This window comes from Anguilla rostrata, chromosome 6 (genome assembly GCF_018555375.3).
Source record: "Anguilla rostrata isolate EN2019 chromosome 6, ASM1855537v3, whole genome shotgun sequence".
Lineage (NCBI taxonomy): Eukaryota > Metazoa > Chordata > Actinopteri > Anguilliformes > Anguillidae > Anguilla > Anguilla rostrata.
Genome location: NC_057938.1, coordinates 50,290,332 through 50,308,408, shown reverse-complemented (window position 1 = coordinate 50,308,408; position 18,077 = coordinate 50,290,332). Strand labels below are relative to the sequence as shown.

General features: G+C 40.8%; 3 protein-coding genes across 3 annotated transcripts; 2 read left to right on the top strand and 1 right to left on the bottom strand.

Moving 5' to 3' along the window:
- Window positions 1-1,807: 1,807 nt before the first annotated feature.
- On the bottom strand, window positions 1,808-5,011 carry exoc8 (exocyst complex component 8). Its single transcript, XM_064340357.1, has one exon. It carries the CDS (start codon window positions 4,661-4,663, stop codon window positions 2,606-2,608), a length of 2,058 nt encoding a protein of 685 aa, XP_064196427.1. The 5' UTR covers window positions 4,664-5,011; the 3' UTR covers window positions 1,808-2,605.
- A 167-nt stretch (window positions 5,012-5,178) lies between these two features.
- sprtn (SprT-like N-terminal domain) lies at window positions 5,179-10,594 on the top strand. The gene is made up of 5 exons (XM_064340358.1): window positions 5,179-5,885; window positions 6,191-6,290; window positions 6,476-6,604; window positions 6,707-6,995; window positions 7,536-10,594. The coding sequence occupies exons 1-5, from the start codon at window positions 5,572-5,574 to the stop codon at window positions 8,519-8,521; spliced, it is 1,818 nt and encodes a 605-aa protein (XP_064196428.1). The 5' UTR covers window positions 5,179-5,571; the 3' UTR covers window positions 8,522-10,594.
- A 1,291-nt stretch (window positions 10,595-11,885) lies between these two features.
- On the top strand, window positions 11,886-16,170 carry fam89a (family with sequence similarity 89 member A). The gene is made up of 2 exons (XM_064340377.1): window positions 11,886-12,340; window positions 13,120-16,170. Exons 1-2 carry the CDS (start codon window positions 12,089-12,091, stop codon window positions 13,384-13,386), a joined length of 519 nt encoding a protein of 172 aa, XP_064196447.1. The 5' UTR covers window positions 11,886-12,088; the 3' UTR covers window positions 13,387-16,170.
- The last annotated feature ends 1,907 nt before the right edge of the window (window positions 16,171-18,077 follow it).

Genomic DNA, 18,077 nt, shown 5'->3' with positions numbered 1-18,077 from the left:
AATGTCAAAGCATCTACTTCTAAATTACTGATTAAACTACTGAGGTATTTGGTACATTGTTTTGTATAATTATTGGCGTCATCATATCAGACCATAATATCTACATCAGGCTGATATATCAATGATACAGTATTATTGTGCATCCCTATTCAAAAACATATTCTTTGAACAGAATTAAATTAATAAACTCATGCATGCTCATTATATCTTGGTCATTGGCTAAAGTATAAATTATTTTTAAGGATTAATGACTGACCTGTCAACATTATTAATGACTGACCTGTCAATATTATTGATGTGGAACTTTCATTCGTCGTGGCTTTTGATTAGTACAATTACATTTTACATAGTTTCATTGGTGCGTTTTATGATGATTGTGGGCTAGTTCCATTAGAGCCACTGCAGCTCAGTGCATGACCGGATGGTCCAGATAAATTCCTACAACTTTGATTTGCATTCCACATACAGAAGGGATCACTAAATCGATACCTTTCTGTAATACCACAATAGCACTATCATTTAGCGTAAGATACCAAAATTTCACATCATTCAAATGGTGGAGTGTATGTAAGCTATCAGCAGATTTGTAGTTGGGTATACAGTGGAATCATTTTCCACATATTTTATCCCATATTGTGACATACTACAATAAACACCATAACAAACAATACACATATAACTGCGAGTATCTTATTATAGTTTCCAACCTTGGAGAAGATCTCCAACCTTGCCTGTAGAAATGGGAGCATATAGGGAGACATTGCCCATGAAAGCAGTTCTTGCTGAAAACCCATGTGGATAGCAACACCAACCCTGAAAGACAGAAAGAATAGAGGTTCAATGACCCTTTGTGAATATTAGATCAAGAGTGTGTTTTTGCGTATTCTTGGAACATAACAATAAAAGACAAAAAGGAATGATGAATCGAAATAACTCACAGACGCACCCTTCCCAGAGGGCTTTGTGTCGACAGCTGTGCTTTTATCTCTGCGCTCTCGATACCGGGCTCTGTGAATGAACTCACGAGCTCAAAACGGCGACACGTGAACCTAATGTACAGGAATCAGGAAAATCTGCACGAGTGTGCCGGGCTGGCCTTAACAGGGAGAAAGCAATCTCAGACGTCTGACCAAATTCATGTTGCAATTAACAAAATGAGAAAAAATGAAATCAAAATACTATGATACAACTGTGTAAGTGATGCAGTGTGACGGTCTCTATATATAATGCTTGCAATAAAATTGTAGGCTCCAAACTGCATGCAGCATTTGGCCTGAAGTTATTCTTCGCTGTTTGTAAGAAGGAGGACTTCTATGAAGAAATTCATCACTATTTTTCTTATAATAAATAAACCATCCTGCGCTAGCAGGCCTCCAAGGAAGCAGTGAGACAGGAATTCTTTCTATGAACTTACAAGCCAATGTGACAGCATCAACAGGTCAGCATTAAACGAGTCAAAAAAGAAAAAAACAAATACAAAGACCATCATACAAACAAGGAACAGAACAGAATTTGCAATTCAGGCCAGCTTTGAATGTCTTCCTACTAGCACAGTATGCTCGGTTTTGTTCACAATGCTTTGTAGAACAGGTTTATTTCAATATATATTTCAATATTTTTTCTTGCAATTCATGAAAGTGCACAAACATTCATAATGAGTTGAAACTATTAATACTACATGTCATTTTTTCAAATACAAATGATAGAACAGGAAATCGTGCCTTTATCCATGGTGCTTCCGAATAGATTATTTCAACAATTTGAAATTTGTCATTTACAGCTGAAATTAAAAAAAACCCAGTCAGAACATGATTTAATTCATTTATTATTTATTTACATTGACAATCCTCCTTGGCTACGATGTGAACATATGGTTCAGCCAAGTCTAAACTTATTTAAAATTATTAATGTAGGACATTCTATACATGTGTGACTATGCTTCATTGTAAATGTATGTACACAATCAAATACTTGGCACAATCAATTAGTCAAGTCTCAACAACTTTGGCCAGTATTTCTGAACCCTTATCAAATCTTTGATATAGTCAGAAAGCACTCTCAGTATTATAATATCAAAGGGTAGTAGCATCATTTGTTTTTTTATATTATGCAGAACAAAGTTTACTTATGGCAGACTTACCAAAATGGTCTCCTATAATAGCTTGCTCTAATATTCAGCCAACATGATTAAAATACAGTTTACTCCCCAAAGAACAATTTCCAAGGGAAAAGGAGACCTTGGCATAAATTCAGTGCAATTCTTTTGGATCTTATTACATACACTAGTTTACTTTCAGTCTTGATTCTGTCCAGCTATTAGGCCTACATTCTGAGCATTCTTGATAATTGCATTTCAAAAACTCCAGGGAGGGAAAAGAAAAACACAAACAAGTTGACCTGACACACATTTTTAATGCTGATTTTAGCAACAAAGAGCTGAAAACAGTAAAAACTACGGCACAAACAAGTAAAAAAAAGGAAAATTTGCACTCAAATTTTTTTTTCCAAACAAAATCAGATTTCTTGCACACTTCCAACAACACAATGAAAAACTAGTTGAAATTTCCTGAAATGTTCTGCCCACAGCTTGCCGCATCCCTTCCCTTTACACCACGGACATGGTGCTGTCCGGATTGACTCGCATGGACCGAGAGCTCTTCCTCAGGTCCTGCAGCTGCTTGGCGGGTTTCCCCACCCCTTCCTCGAACCTCTTCTCCACCACGGGGAGAACGGTCTCGTGCAGGAAGGAGGCGTTCTGAAGGATGAAGGCCTTCTTCTCGGCCTCCTGCTCGCAGCGCAGGCTGTAGTCGACGTGCTGCACCGCCACCAGGATGATCTCCCGCAGGCTCTCCAGCAGCACCATGTGCAGCTCGGGGAAGTACAGCTTCAGGCCCTCCTCCAGGAACGCCATCATCTGCTTGGTGAAGGCCACCACAGTGTAGCTGAGGTTGACCCAGCAGTCGTCGCCCGTGTACTGCTCAAAGTTGCCCATCCCGCAGCTTCGCATCTCCTCCTTCAGCTTGGCCAGCGCCTCGGGGGTCATCAGGTTCATCTTGCGCCACATCTCCTCCGAGTTGCGATGCTTGGTGGCCTCGATGATGATCTCCTTGTAGCTCTGAAGGGCCGCCTTGACGTCCTTGACCAGCAGGGACTGCAGAGTGAAGGTGAGGTCCAGGCCAATCTCGCTCAGCTGCTTGCAGTGCTCCTTCGCCACTTTGACGCACTCGGCGGCGGTGGAGAGGCTCTCCTTGCTGTCGAACACCTGCTTGCTGAAGGCGTCCACGAACATCTTCATGGCCGCACGCGACCAGACCACAAACGCTGAGTAGCAGCCGGTGTTGCCGGCGAAGTCCATCTCGAACTCCTTGGCGGTTTCCAGCAGGCTGGTGAAGAAGATGTTGCAGAGCTTGTGGATGTAGAGCAGAGTGGCCCCCTCGATGCGCAGCTGCCGGATGGCCGTCTGCACCGCGGCCGCCCGGTTCTTCAGGAAGAGCTCACAGGCCTTGGTGGACTGGCCCAGACGGATCAGCTGCGAGACGGCCCTGCGAGTAGCTTTGGGCCCCCCGCGCAGCGAGCGGTCGGGGGAGAGCTCGAACACCAGCACCTCCGTCAGCTGCCGCACGCGCTCGTCCACTTTGCCCCTCAGCTCCTTCACGCGCGGGCTCACGGGCTGGTCCTTCAGGTACTCGTTCAGCTTGTCCAAGAGGTCCACGGCACCTTCAAAGTCCCGCTGAGCGATGCACACATCAAGGTCTTCGGGGAGCTCCTGTATCCACTCCAAGCTCAGGTCCACTACTTCCTCTGAGCTCAGGGGCTCGTCCTCCACGTCAAAGGGGTTGTTGGAGACCTCCGGCCGCACCGGCGAGTTTGGCACCTCCTCCTCTTTCTTGTGTCTTTCCTTCACCACTTTGTTTTTCTTGGTTTCATCAAGGATCTCCAGCCACTCCTTCTTGATCTTGCTATTCTCTGCCTGGAAAATGCGACTATCTGGAAACATGAGGATTTTAAACATGTCTTTCATTGGAGGGTTGTCCTTTACATTGACAATGGCAAAGCTCTCCAGGTCATATAGAGCATTGTACTTATACTTCACAGCACCACGGCGGTTTGGTAGCCAGGTGGCAATAAGGAGACAGTCATTCATCAGGAAAGCGTGCACTTTTTGGATCTGCGACATATTATCAACATCATACTCCAACAAGTCACCATTGTACACTAAATACCTGCCAGGGGTCTCCATAATGTTTTTACAGCCCTCCACTTTTTCCAGCAAAGTTGTAAGCGTTCTCTGCTTCACTTCTTCTGTTTCTTTCGGGAAGGCAGCAAGCATTTCCTTTGCAGTTTCATCTTTATCAGTTGAGAGCAGAGACTGGGTTATGCTCTCCATAATACTTTTCTGTTCCGTTAAAATATGGCTCAGCTGGTACATTTCGCTCTCCAAATATGAGATTTCTTTTGCAGTTTCGATAAACTGCCTGTAGTTTTTATAAACATTTTTCTTCAAGTTTTGCGCAGTCTCATCAGCCAGTGTCTGAATTTTTTGACGGTGTTCCTGCAAATCTCTGTCGCCATCAGATTGTTGTGAAAGCTGTTTGACATAATTCTGGGGGTCGAAATTAGCCGATTCCAGCTGTTTACGCAGCCTGTTTGCGGTGTCTGCCATCTTTCGAATTTGGTGCTCTTGTTCGCTTTATAGAATGCTCAGTGCTTCGACTAAAATATGAAACATGTAGCTACATAACCAGCTATGTTTTCTAGCTAAGTAAATAGCTATTTTGATAACCGGAAAGCCAACTCCCTTTGACATCACGGGATTTGAAAATGGGTGGCCAAACAATGACCTACCTACTAAAACGAGAAGGAGCTGTCTAACCAATAGGAGAAAGAAAACTCTATTCGAGATTAGTTATTTGGACCCGTTGCTTTTAATTTCGATAATTTTCACTTTTATACTATCTTCTAAACAAGCGAATTTTGTGCCGAAGCCTTCAATCCCGAGTAATAAATTAACTGGACAACAAGCGTCATGCGCACGAGTTTGCATGTAAAATTTATATCATATGGATTCACATTCCAGAAAGAGTATGTCCACTCTAATATCCAATCCATGTGTAATCCCGATCAGTGACTCTGAGGCGCAGCTAAACAGCCCCAAACACTACTGACGATCCCATAATGCTGTTCAACACCACAGAAATTAAACCACACCAGATGTAAACAGGAAACAAAGTTCGTTAGATAACTGGCTTGCTTATTCATTGATGGCATTGAATAGTCGAATACCCCTTTTTTAACGTTTTAAGTGATCATTAATGTTGTAAGAAGGCATAGTTTACAAATTGAGAGATTATAGTCTGCTTCTCACTACCCATTGATAATGACAGCTTCACGTAGGCTTCTGATTTAGCTTAGTAGCAAGCTAAATGACCGTCTTTTGACTGTGAATGGAAGCAGCAGGCTAGCATATTGCACCGAGTGGGTAGAGATACTGTAACCACCGACTTGGACACTAGCCAGGCACCGTACACGTCTTCTTTTTGTGACGTTAGATCATTCATTAAGGCGTTGGTGATGGATGAAGATTTTTTGCTCGCTGTTCAGCTACAGGAACAATTCGACTATGAGGCTTCCACGTATTCATCGGATGCCGTCGATTATAATGTTGACCCGGTTAGTAAGAAAAGAAAAGTCGATTCCAGTGGCGACGTACTTGCTCCATGTTATTCTTCCTTCGAGCCTGAAAGGCCCATGTCAATCGTTGACGAGTCATGGGAGATGCTTGATCCCAGTCCTGATGTTCGAGCCATGTTCCTGCAATTTAACGACATGTTCTTTTGGGGGAAATTATGTGGCGTCGAAGTCAAGTGGAGCCCTCGAATGACGCTGTAAGTTTGAATTTGTTGAAAATCTCTGCTTCACTTTATTTGCAGAAGGAATTATCTAGGTCACTGTTGAACCTTACGTGGTGTAAAGCTATCGTTGATAAATAAACTGTTTTCACTGACCTAGATGTTTATTTATTCCATCTATTCATATAAATTGCATACACGTTACTTATTCATATAAAGTCCGCAGACTGTCGTGCAAGGTACAGATATTTAACAAGATAGACAACGTTTAAAATGTGAACAGCTTGTTTTGTTTATTTGTAATATTTCGTTAAGTTGTTGTTTATTATTCTTTACTTTAGATGCGCTGGAGTGTGTTCTTACGAAGGACGAGGCGGGCTGTGCTCAATTCGTCTCAGTGAACCTCTGCTGAAACTCCGACCACGTCGAGATCTGGTGCAGGTGACTATACTACTGTAATATTTTGACAGAAAGCAATGTGTGTGCTCCTTAGTGTTTCTTCCTTATATCATATTTGGGGGAAATTATATATTTTTTTAAATAAAACACATAATATGAAGACAACAACCATAAACATACTCGTAGTTACTACAGATTATAAAAAAGGCTAAATGTGTTTCTGACAGACACTTCTACATGAAATGATACACGCCTTGCTGTTTGTGACTCAAAACAACCGAGATCGAGATGGACACGGCCCAGAATTCTGTAAGCACATGGACAGAATTAACAAAGTCACCGGGACAAAAATTACGGTACGTCAAAAGATATTCTTCCTCTGTTCTTTATTAAATCCTTGTATTTATTTACTTACATGTGTGACATTCAACAGCACTGTAACCGTGGTCTCTCTACAGGTCTACCACACTTTTCATGATGAGGTGGACCAGTACCGTCAGCACTGGTGGCGATGTAATGGACCGTGTCAGACTCGGAAGCCCTTCTTTGGCTATGTGAAGCGTGCCATGAACCGGGCTCCCTCTGCCCGTGACCCCTGGTGGGCGGATCACCAGCGCACATGTGGGGGAACTTACGTCAAGATCAAAGAGCCAGATGATTATGGGAAGAAAGGCAAGAAAGGTGACGGCAAAGACACAAAGACCCTGAGCCAACCCAAAGACAAGAGCAAGCCCTCCGCCACCACAGGTGAAGTCCCTTGTCTGTATAATATAAAACAACTTTTGCCTCCAATTTATTAATTGAAGCCCTAATGGATTGTTTCTTTTTAGTTTTCTTTTAAATAAAATCACTTCCGAAGTAACGCTTGACCGTCATATTATGGAAGTTATACTCATTTTATGGTTTTACTTTCTTTCATTGTTTTCCCCTCCGATAGTTTCATTGAAATATTCTTTATTCTTTTTTGGCCTTTTCATTTTTATAACACATTTAAGGTGCTGTTTACTTGCTACTTTATATTCCTCAACTACATGGATCAATTTAAAATGAAAACAAATATACAGATTTTCTTTGACTGATCTTCCAATGAACCAGTATGATTAACTGATACTAATGACTACTTTTTACAATGTTTGTTTGCAACATTTTTCTGTAATAATATGGAGTTTGTTTTCTGTACTACTCACTATTCACTAGTCAACATTTTAGGTTCTTAGAATTGGTTGTGAACTGTCTGTACTCCTATGGCAGTAAAAGGACATTTTTTTCACCCTTTGATCGCCACAGGTACATCTGGTTTGCAGGATATTAGGAATGTCATCCCATTCAGTGGCAAAGGGTTCATCCTTGGAGGAAGCTCTCAGTCGTCCGCCTCTCAAAAACCACCTGACAATAGTCAGAGAAGACTCGATTTCCCAGGTTCCCCTGAGCCACTGGGGTCCCCATCAGGGCAAGTTACAGCCAAAGGCATGAACTCCCCAGGACAGCCCGGATACAGCAGCCCCCACAGGACCAGTAACATGGGCACTATGACTTCTACCTCAAGGGGTCCCCAGAGTGGCATCCCAAGCCTACGTCCTCCAAGTAAAAAGTCAGTTGCTAACGTTAGGGCTTTTGTCAACATTAACGGGTCTCCGGTGAGGATTTCAAAGACTGCGGGCCATTTGACGAAGCCATTCGGGAGTACCACAGATTCTACCGGCGCAACCCAGAGGTCTGTACGTGACCTCTTCAGCTCCAAAGTACTTGCGTCTCCTGATGGGGCAAGAATGGGTGCTAGCACGTCAAGTGCCTCCAAACCAGTGACTGGGCTCAAAGGACTATCTCATGATGTCAATAGGGAAAGAGCACTGGGGAATGGCTTTAACTGGAAGGTCGGTGGACAACCAGGGAGAAGTGGAGATGCTCAGGGCTCCGGTCAGTCAAACGGCCTTCAGTCAGGAAGCCCTGGAGGCTCAAAGACTGGCCTGCTAAACCCGCTCGGTTCCTATCAGCCCAAACCCGCTGCAAAATCAGGCACTGCTATCACGGTTTCTAGAAAGAGGCCGTGGGACAGCGGTGGCACGGCCCACATCTTCGACTTCTTCCAGCGGACGATGAGCGAGTCATCGTCGCCCAAGGGCAAGGCGGAGGGCGTCGCTGCCACTTCCTCCGCCCCTGTTGTGCAGCCCGCCCCTGTCAGCAGCGCCAGCCTTACAGTGAGCTGCCCTGTCTGCCAAGTCACTGTGCCTGAGTCGAAAATCAATGAGCATTTAGACTCCTGCCTCACATGATGAATAACGGGAAGAGGAGAGTTCTTATCTGTGGCATTTGCTATAGGTCACAATGTATATCTGTTTAAAGTGTTTTAATTGCTATTAACAAATCTATATATAGCTGTCATTTATCAAACATGTTGATTTTAGATATTACAAATAAAGTATTCAAGTAGATTTTTCTAGGTAGTACAGCTTTTAAGGTTCTTCGAAGCATTCAGGTGAGGTGCTTTTCAGTATAGCACAGGTAAGTTTTTCAGTATTCGGTTCCTTTAAGCATTTCATAGTTTGTCATTTGTTTTTACGGATTTATCTGAAATTTGTGCGAATTGCTGGGGTGTTTGTCAAAAATATCAAGATGGCTGAGATACCTAACAAGTGCTGCTTATTTGTAAAGTAGGTGATTTACAAAGATTTTATTTAAACTGACGTCACACTGTTTTATTATGTACAATAATGAACGACCTGTGCCTTCCTGTACATAATTATATGCAAGCGTACAGTCTGTACAGACTTTAAAAGGGCATAAAATACTGAAGGTGTTAAATCTTCACTCAGGTCAGAAGTGGATATCAGTAAACCTAGCAAATACTTTTTGCTCTTGTATGTGCACATTTATTTGATGTGACTGTGACTTTGGTCTGTGATACGACCTTTTTGTCATCGTGCACAGGAGGCAGTTTGTAAAATCCATCTCTGTGCTTTCCCAGCTGTGGGAAATGCTGGCCTTCATACTAAACAGACGGGATTGTATTACGCGTATGCTTGCTGTTCACCATTGTGGCCTCTCCGATGCCCACTGCACGCGTGCAGGTCAAACTTTACAAGGGCACTTTATGCTTCACAAATATGATCACTTGAACAGCTGCACTGGGTATTGCTGCTGAGTATTTGAACCAATCTGCTCAGTGTATGAGAAGCAGTAAACAAGAATTATCTCTTGGCAATCAAGCATACAAAATGTGTGTTTTCCAAAAGATGGGAAATGCATTCTGATTTAATCAAAGATTACAAGTGGCATGTTAAATTGTTTTTTTTTAAAATGTTTTCATAGTAAGTTGTATCTGACATTTTACAACTCTGTTATTTTAAAACAGTATTTTACAACACACTTGAAAAGAATTTTGCAACATTTATTTTTTTTGTTGTATTTTTTTTAACATTTTTTTTTTTACACCAGTTTGTTCCTTTTAATGTTGATGTATAGAAGGTTTCATGCTTGTATTTACATGTGATGTTTATTCAAAGAATATATTAAATATGCACATTTGTCTCTGTGTTGGTTTTAATTTAGGGTTTAACGTATATTTGAGCATAAATTATTGAAAATTGTTAGTTATTTCAATGAAAGTCTGCCGATTCAAGTTATTTAAAACCGCACTCCTCTCAAAATCGTGTTCATCATTAGTCTCACTTCATGCTCAAATGCTTTTGAATGGATTCTTATTTGCCCTCTAGGTGCAAAGTACTGATAACACCACACTGTTCTGTGCTCCTGAAAAAGTTTAATGGGCATAAAAACAGACAGGGGCAACAGCCCAGAAATTCTTTTGGAAGATATGTACATGATACATCTTGACATTTTTTGTGGGCTTAAATGCTCCATCTCACTCTATGGTTACAAGTAAGTTTTTGTTTATTATTATTATTATTATTATTATTATTATTATTATTATTATTATTATGTCTTTTTTACAAAAGTACACTGTAATCCTTAAGTACACACAACATGTGTTCATTAACCCCAGACTTAAGAGTGAGGGAGTAAAAAAAGAGTCCATAATAAAGGACTTTGAAAGCTAGCTGGACTGTGAAAGGCTTCTGATGACATTATGGGGGTTGGCGAGAGCAGTAAAGGCAGTCATTTTCCAGAATCAGTGTTCAGACTGTAACTGGTTTGGACTAGGAGTACTGGAGAAGCAAGCAAAATAGTTTTGGATTTGGAGGTTTGCCAGAAGGCAGGGAAGAACAGTAGCAAGGTTAGTACTTATCACCAATCCCTGTATTCACAGGGTAGTGTCCTCGGGGGTAAACAGTTAAATCATCTGTGGGTGTGTAGCCTACTGTCTAATGCCCTTTTACCTGTACCCATGTTTAGCTGCTCCTGGGCTGTATTGCCTCCACCACTGGGAGACTGAAACAGGAAGGCAATTTGGCAGGAAGATGAACTAAATGAGAAGTTGCTGTCTTTTTTTTTTTTTGTAAAGCCAAGTTCATTTGAAAACTTATTTCTTGATCACATAACAAGAAATGGATTAAACAGTATGTATATATAAAATCCCCAGACTATCAAGAATGAAAGAATGTGCTGTGACAATCTGCCAAACAGTTTGGACATGAATACCATTGAATATACTTCACTTAGGCTAGTGCCTTCAGATGCTTGGTCTAATGGTCACCAAGCACACTGATGTAGAGAATGAGTGTTTGCTTATTGCCATATGAGGGGGAGGGGGTGGGGGGGTCACCCTCCAGAGCAGCAGCAGGCAATAGGCTAGAGACACAAATATCTGTCTGAATGTTTTGGAGCTGGTCTCATTGAACACTCATGAGATGCCGCTTCCTATATTTTAATGAGAGCCATTCAAATTCTGAATAAGGAAAACATGTCCTACAGGACTTACCACTGTTTCTCTCTCTCTTTTATTTCTTCTTTTTTTAATAAAATTGGTTTCTTTGTGGACAGGTCCTGTTGAAAGGCACACATGTGACTCTCTGGAGAATTCTTTTGTCTCTTTGTTTAGGGGGTAGTTCATTCTAAAAAGAGACCAGGAGGGGAAAGCTCACCATCTGTCCTTCAAACTGACACCATTGTTCTAAGGTCACATTCTTAAAATGTGACCTCAACTAAGCTTATTATTATTATTTTGTATGTCATTGCCAGGTTTATTTATAGCACGATAACAATTTACATGGCAGATTTTTATTTATTCATCATTAATTGACCAAGATAATTCTGCCATTCTTCTGAAGGACATCCCGTGGAACATGTAACATGTAGCCTACTTTTACTCGCAATGATAGATTGTGACAAAACTGCTAGTCCAATGCAATTCGGTTGTTATTTGGCAGGTTCGCTTAGACCTTAATCAGACTATAGTCTGCGCGTAAAACAAAACAAAATCGCATGCGTCATATGTGCCTTCTTGAATAGAAGCTTAAAAGCACCATTTGTAGTATCGGAATACTTGTCTTGAGCATAGAGAAATGCTGGCGTTGGATTGCCAAATTGTGCATTCAGGTCACATCGCCAATAACCTAGGTGGGTCATTGTTGAGGCAGAGACTGGAAGGGAGGATGTTTTGAATATTCAATCACCGTTTTCCTGTCTGTCATTTAGGGTGACGCCCAATGAGTCTGGGAGAGATTTAAAGGGACAGGAAGTGGGAGCGTGTCAGAGTTTCAGGGAAGATTAGTTGTTACGCTATCGTTTGGGAAGGAGTGTAACGCTGCATGGTGTGGAACAGCGCAGCGTGCTTCTTTTACAAATGCAGTGATTTTTTTTTTACACAGGCTTTAACTTTTTTCTCTCGCGTCGTTAAATACATTTTATTGTAACGTTTTACTGTTACATAGGTGGATATAATGAACGGTAAATCTACGAACGGTACAGCAGGCAGTACACTGGCCTGCATCGAAGGGCTACCCCCGTTGCCGAAGAGTCTAAGCGGCTTGCTGAATTCGAGCGGCGGGTCTTGGAGAGAGATGGAAAGGATGTACGCCAAAAAGACCATGATCCAAGACGATCTAAGCCGCGGCCGCAGCAATGCTGACAATATGTTGGCGAATAAACCAGCTAACCTGGATGCAGCCCTGGCGCTTCTGAGAAAAGAGATGGTAAGAAACTCTTTGGTTAATATAATCTGTGGATAGCCTGTCTTTTAACGCTATGCAGAAATCTAGCGAACCTTCATTTGAAATTATTTTGGTGCAGTGAAAACATTCAATGGAAAGCAACAGCTGTTCAAACGGGATCACGCGATTACTGTGTAATCACTTCGTGCTATTCTATTAGCTAGTCGTTTCTTAATCCGGATTCGGCGAAACGCTGTTGCTGTAGTCTACATATCCTTCTAGCTATATTTGTATCCCATAACAAACATTAAATACGGATAGCTAGTTGAACAATGTTAGCTACTACAGGTAATAACTTGAAACCCCTTCAAGACTGATCGCCTAGTTCATTTTAAATTAATTTAATCTTAGTACACAAATATAGGCTACTGCATGTTTCAACATTTTTGTACATTTGATTAATACTGTACTGCCACTCGGGTTTTCAAATTATTTGTATCCAAAATGCACAGTAACATTGTCTTAATTGCTGTACTAAAGCTCAGTTTGTGTAAAACATGCCAAAAACAACAACTATTGAAGTAGCCTACAATAGTTGTAGCCACGAATGGACGGTATATGAATCTATAAGGATTCATTCATATTAAATATGGTCGGTGTGGGAAAGGGTAATGTGTAAAAGTCTGCAGGTTAATTTGTCTCATTGTATTTAGTCTTGGTGTCCTTTAGGCGTAATTTGACTGCCAGTGCTCTGTGTAGCCTGGTCTTGCTTCGAAACGCAAAATAGAAGAATTCCTAATAAAGTAACTTTGTTTTTCCAGGTGGGGTTGCGTCAGCAGGATATGTCATTGCTGTGTCAGCTTTGGTCACTCCATGAGTCGATCCAGGAGTATAAAGGCAGCTGCCAGGACCTGAGTGCGGCGTCCAGTGCGGACGGCCCTTATGGGATGGAGAATGGCTACTTCGATGAAGATGAAGAATACTATCAGGATGCCAGCCCTACCGAGCAACCGGATGTAAGCGAATCTCTGAAAAACGGGAACACCAAGGACAAATGGCTGCACGACTCATTCCATATCACAATTTGAAGTACCCAAGAATGATATGGTATTTTGCGCCAACGCTTGATTCAACCTTCTTACTCGAGTCAATTCGCTTTTATACAGTGCCGTCCCAGGCATTCAGTTTCGCTGGCTTTTAGTCACTTTTCTCAGTAAAGTTTTCTATAAAAAGATATAAATAAAATTGCGTATTTATTATTATATATAATAAATAAATATGAGTTTCTTTTTGACGTAGAGTATATTGGACATTTTAGTAGGGTAATACTGGTTGTGAGGACTCCCAGGTTTTTTTTTTTCTCTCTTCACTTATGTTTACAGTGACAATAACCCTGAATTCACAGGAACTGGGCCATTCTTGGTAAATGCACTTACGTCATTTTATAGTAGCTATTTGCAAATCAAGTTTGGTGATGGTTGATGGCTGTCCTATATTTGTGTTTTGAGATCATCCACTGACCTGCGTTATAACAACATGCATTATAATTTGACGTGAATATTTAATACAGGGGCCATCACCCAGAAATGGAATTTGAAAATGTGAAAAAAGATAAATGCTGGAAACATTCTCCATGTTGAAACTGGAAATACAGGGTAAATAAGCATGTGGTCACACAAGTCGAGTGTGGTCCCTTTTACTCTGCTAGTTGTAGTTGTCCTTTCCTATCTCAGTAGCTTGTCCTGTCAGTTTTTTGGGAAGGCTCAACACAGGAAACCTTCTGTAGATAAGTTACCCGTATCCCATGAAGGCTTGTGCCCATAATCACTATTCCCTTTGTGGCAAAGGTAGCTTCTGCTGCTGCTTCTGGCACTTGCCATCATGGATTTGGCATTTAGGCAAACTCCAAAAGCTTACATGAATGACCCTCGCTGCACACCTTTAAAATACATGGTGCTACTAGGCTTGTCTTCCTCTATAGCCAATTGAATCTAATCTCGGCGCAACCTCTATGCACTCTTGTTCATCAGCTGCCTTTTTAAGATGCATGGCTGCCTGTGAAGGGAATGTGGAGGACAGGCTTTTGGGTACAAAGTGTCTCTGTGAAAAGAGTTGAACCGAGTGCAGTCTGGTCCCCGACATCAGTACAGTGGTGAGTTTGCAGTGAGCTAACCAAAGAATTCATGTGTACTGAAAACATTAGAACATAAGAATGGTGGATTGTACCATGAAATAGACTAAATGAATTTTGATGTTTAAACACTTGCAGCACTTGCATTATTAGTATATTAGTATTGGTAAATTAGTATTTTTATTATCGCTATAGGCTGTTTCTATGGGTGAGTTGTGGTGTGGAAAAAGTTCATGCTCGATGGCCATTGGTGCAAAAATCGATCACCCTGTACACGTGATGAAAGTAGCTTGCATTCCAAAATGTTGGCCTCCGTTCAAGAAATGGAGAAAAATGTCCCGGTATAACCTCCCAGTTATCAACTTGAACCCGACATCAGTTGCATTCTATACTATTTTCTACCTCTTGCTATGTATGGATGAGCATTAAAATGCTGAATTGTCTTTTTTCCATGCTTCAAAATGGACAGCGGTGTGATGCGTTTCCATGTCATTTCAAGCTGATTGGTTCCCATTTCATGTATGTTTAATGGAAGGTCTCAATAAGACCTGCTTCCACATCAGTCTGCGAGTAAATGTTTTACCCGGACAAACGTGATGCGTGATCATTTGTACAAGCTAATATCTGCAAGCTAAAAATAGCTAAATACTGGTATGATCTGTCATACATACCCTCAAAGAATGCAAAAATTGACTCTGTTAACTGAATTGAAAACTGAGTTCTAAAGTAACACTAAGCTACCTATGGCATCAGCAGCGAGATTTAGTACTTCCAGTGAATTGTATTTTTCCATTTTTATTTCTTCTATTAAAAAGTTATGTTCTATTTTATCTCTAGAAAAACCTCCCAGCAGTTTCACTGTGTGCCTTTTAGCCATGGTCTTTAACCTTGGCTTTTGATGTAATTTTATTATTAATTTTGGTTTCAGTTCAACATAAGCAATCGCAGGTGATCTGGACAATGTCTTTATTTTCCGCATATTAAGGCTATTGGTGCACCCTGTTCATCTCGCACTTCACAATGGCATGATGCATATTTCTGTGGCGTTTTGTGTTTAGCATTTTCACCAGCAACTATTTAGCTGTGAAATTTAGCACTTCATTATTACACAGGTGTATGTTGTATTTAATTAAATAACCATCTTGTTTCCATTGATGGGATGGGTACATCCCATCCTGGTCAAAGATATGTGAAGTGTAAATGTTCACATTAGCCTAACTGAAGACAAAGCAATGTTAAGAGATTTATTGCCACAGTCACTGTGTAACCTGTATTGCATTGGATCTATATCAGGCTCTGTAGATAGCAATATATTATAAAACGTTATAGACATCTTCCAATATGTTTTTTAATTTCCACACATTACATTTTCATATCTGTAAGTAAGGATACACTTTTACATAATGTGTCCTAACATGTCAATTTAATTAGTATAAATCCAGTTGGAACTGTCAGTAACAATGTCTTTCAGGAGAGGACAGATGTTAAACGTGCTTAATGAAATCGGGGTATGGGCAGTCTTGGTGTGTGACTGCTAGGCCTATATCTTACACTTGAACAGTGTTTACACTTTCATTTTCCAAATCAAAGCTGTGTTTGGTCTTATCCATTTCTTAAATCAGATTTTTTCCCCCCCGCCGTATGACCATACTACTGTATGACAATTTTGGTATTTTTTTTGTATGCTCTCTAATGTGAAAATTAAACTTATGGATTAATTAAAATATCAATCTTTTTCTTCTATTGACTCATTTCAACAATCTACTGTGTGTTTGGGTCGGTGGGATGGTATATGTACGTTTGTTCTAATTATTTGATTTTTTTTTTTTTACCTAGTTTTTTTGTTTTGTTTGTTTTTTCCCCGTACAGGATGTATTTTAGTCACTAACACTGAACCAATAGAAAACTATAGGGGGAAACAATGGGGGGGTATGTTTTAACCTTTTAAGGCATTCACTGTGCCTGAATGAGACTCTTTGCATGGTCTCAGTGGTTGTATTAATTAGGCTTGTTTTAACCTCTTCATATTATGTCACAGGATACACTCTCATCAATTTCAGTCAGGCTGAATATCTATGGTTGATATACAAGCTGTTTGAATGGGTATTTGGTTGAGTAGTGCTTCAGTTTGAAGTGTACCATCTTGTCATTGTTCCTTCTTTTGGTTGACTCGGACTGTATTTCCACATAACTCGTCTGAAGTATCCAGATATATAAGTCGATCACCTTCCGTACCTCACTCCGGGATGGAAACCTCCAAACATCTGACTGCATTCATATTCCCTTAACAGCCATGACACCATGCAGATAATTGTGCAACAACCCAATGAGTATTTTTTTTTTTCTTCTACTAGATCATTTTCATTCTTGTCGCAAAAATTGTGCTTCACAGCATTTATGGAGGGCAACTGCAGTATCTGTAGCATAAGGCTAGCAGGCATGCCCCAGACACCTTCTGTTTTTTCAGTGGATTCGGTTTCACAGTCTTTGCGTCACAGCAATAAAACTGGAGCTCAGTCCACCATTTTAACCATTCTCACAGTTCATGATAGTGCAGTTTACAATCCCAAAAGGCTTTTTTTTTTACTTGATGAAAATGATTTATTTTACTCCTGGTAATATTTTTGAAAGTGCATTTTCAGAGGGATTTTCCTCCATTGTCTTTAATTCTGTATGAGCAGCTGGAGATTAAAATATCTGATTTTGAAAAATAAAGACTGAAAAGCCTGAGGAATTTCCTATCCAAGATAACTGGCCTCCCTCTGAAGGCTGTTACACAATTCACCACTTCAAGTATGTTCTTATCTTCTTCAAGGCTCCCTAGAAAAGTCACATGACCCATTCTCATGGACTCTGGATTGGCTACCTTCTTATCTGTTTTTTTTTTTTAAAAAGCAGACACACCCATTGTAAACCATAGTAGTCATGGAACAGACCATATCAGTATCCAGCATATCTTAATCTCCATGCTCCATGTTTTCTCCCTCAAAAATGTATCTCTGGAACTGATGCACAACCGTACAACATGCATCACACTCTGCCCAGTGGGAGCACCTGTTCAGGAGATTTTGCAGGATTAAAATAATCTTGACTGGAAAGCAAAGCCAAGGTAAGCCTCATTCGGGCCCTAGGCCCAAGGCCCATGGCCCTGTGACACAGTGTTACAAAAGAGAAAAAGTGCACACAGATGGCTGAGCAAGGCCAGCAGTTAAACATTAGAAACGCACTGTGCGTGACTGTTCACAGACTCTGGCAGCCAGTGGTTGGTGTGTGGGAGATGAAGATTACAAGCACAGCGACAAACATGCAGTCGCCCACATGATCTGACAGGCTGAGGCTGTAGACGTAAATTCACAGACCATAGCTAAAAAATATGATGATCCAGCACTGCACATCAAGCCAAAGAACCAGTGGTGGGTAAAATTACCACGCTGTTACAAAATACAAAGTAGCCCCCAGATACATGTATAAAATACCAGAGCCAAAATATATTCATTACACAGCATCTTGTATTTTAAAAGTACCTAGTTTCGGTTCCTTCACTAACAACCCCAGTTAAAGCGAGACAGTTGTTTGAATTTGGAAATCTTATTGTAACCAGCTTGCAACACACCCCCACTTGATATTTTGTATCAAATATTTTGGAAA

Coding starts and splice junctions, on each gene's coding strand:
- exoc8 (XM_064340357.1), bottom strand. CDS start 4,663: ATGGCAGACACCGCAAACAGGCTGCGTAAACAGCTGGAATCGGCTAAT.
- sprtn (XM_064340358.1), top strand. CDS start 5,572: ATGGATGAAGATTTTTTGCTCGCTGTTCAGCTACAGGAACAATTCGAC. Junction 5,886..6,190: donor TGGAGCCCTCGAATGACGCT/GTAAGTTTGAAT, acceptor TCTTTACTTTAG/ATGCGCTGGAGTGTGTTCTT. Junction 6,996..7,535: donor CAAGCCCTCCGCCACCACAG/GTGAAGTCCCTT, acceptor TGATCGCCACAG/GTACATCTGGTTTGCAGGAT.
- fam89a (XM_064340377.1), top strand. CDS start 12,089: ATGAACGGTAAATCTACGAACGGTACAGCAGGCAGTACACTGGCCTGC. Junction 12,341..13,119: donor CGCTTCTGAGAAAAGAGATG/GTAAGAAACTCT, acceptor TTGTTTTTCCAG/GTGGGGTTGCGTCAGCAGGA.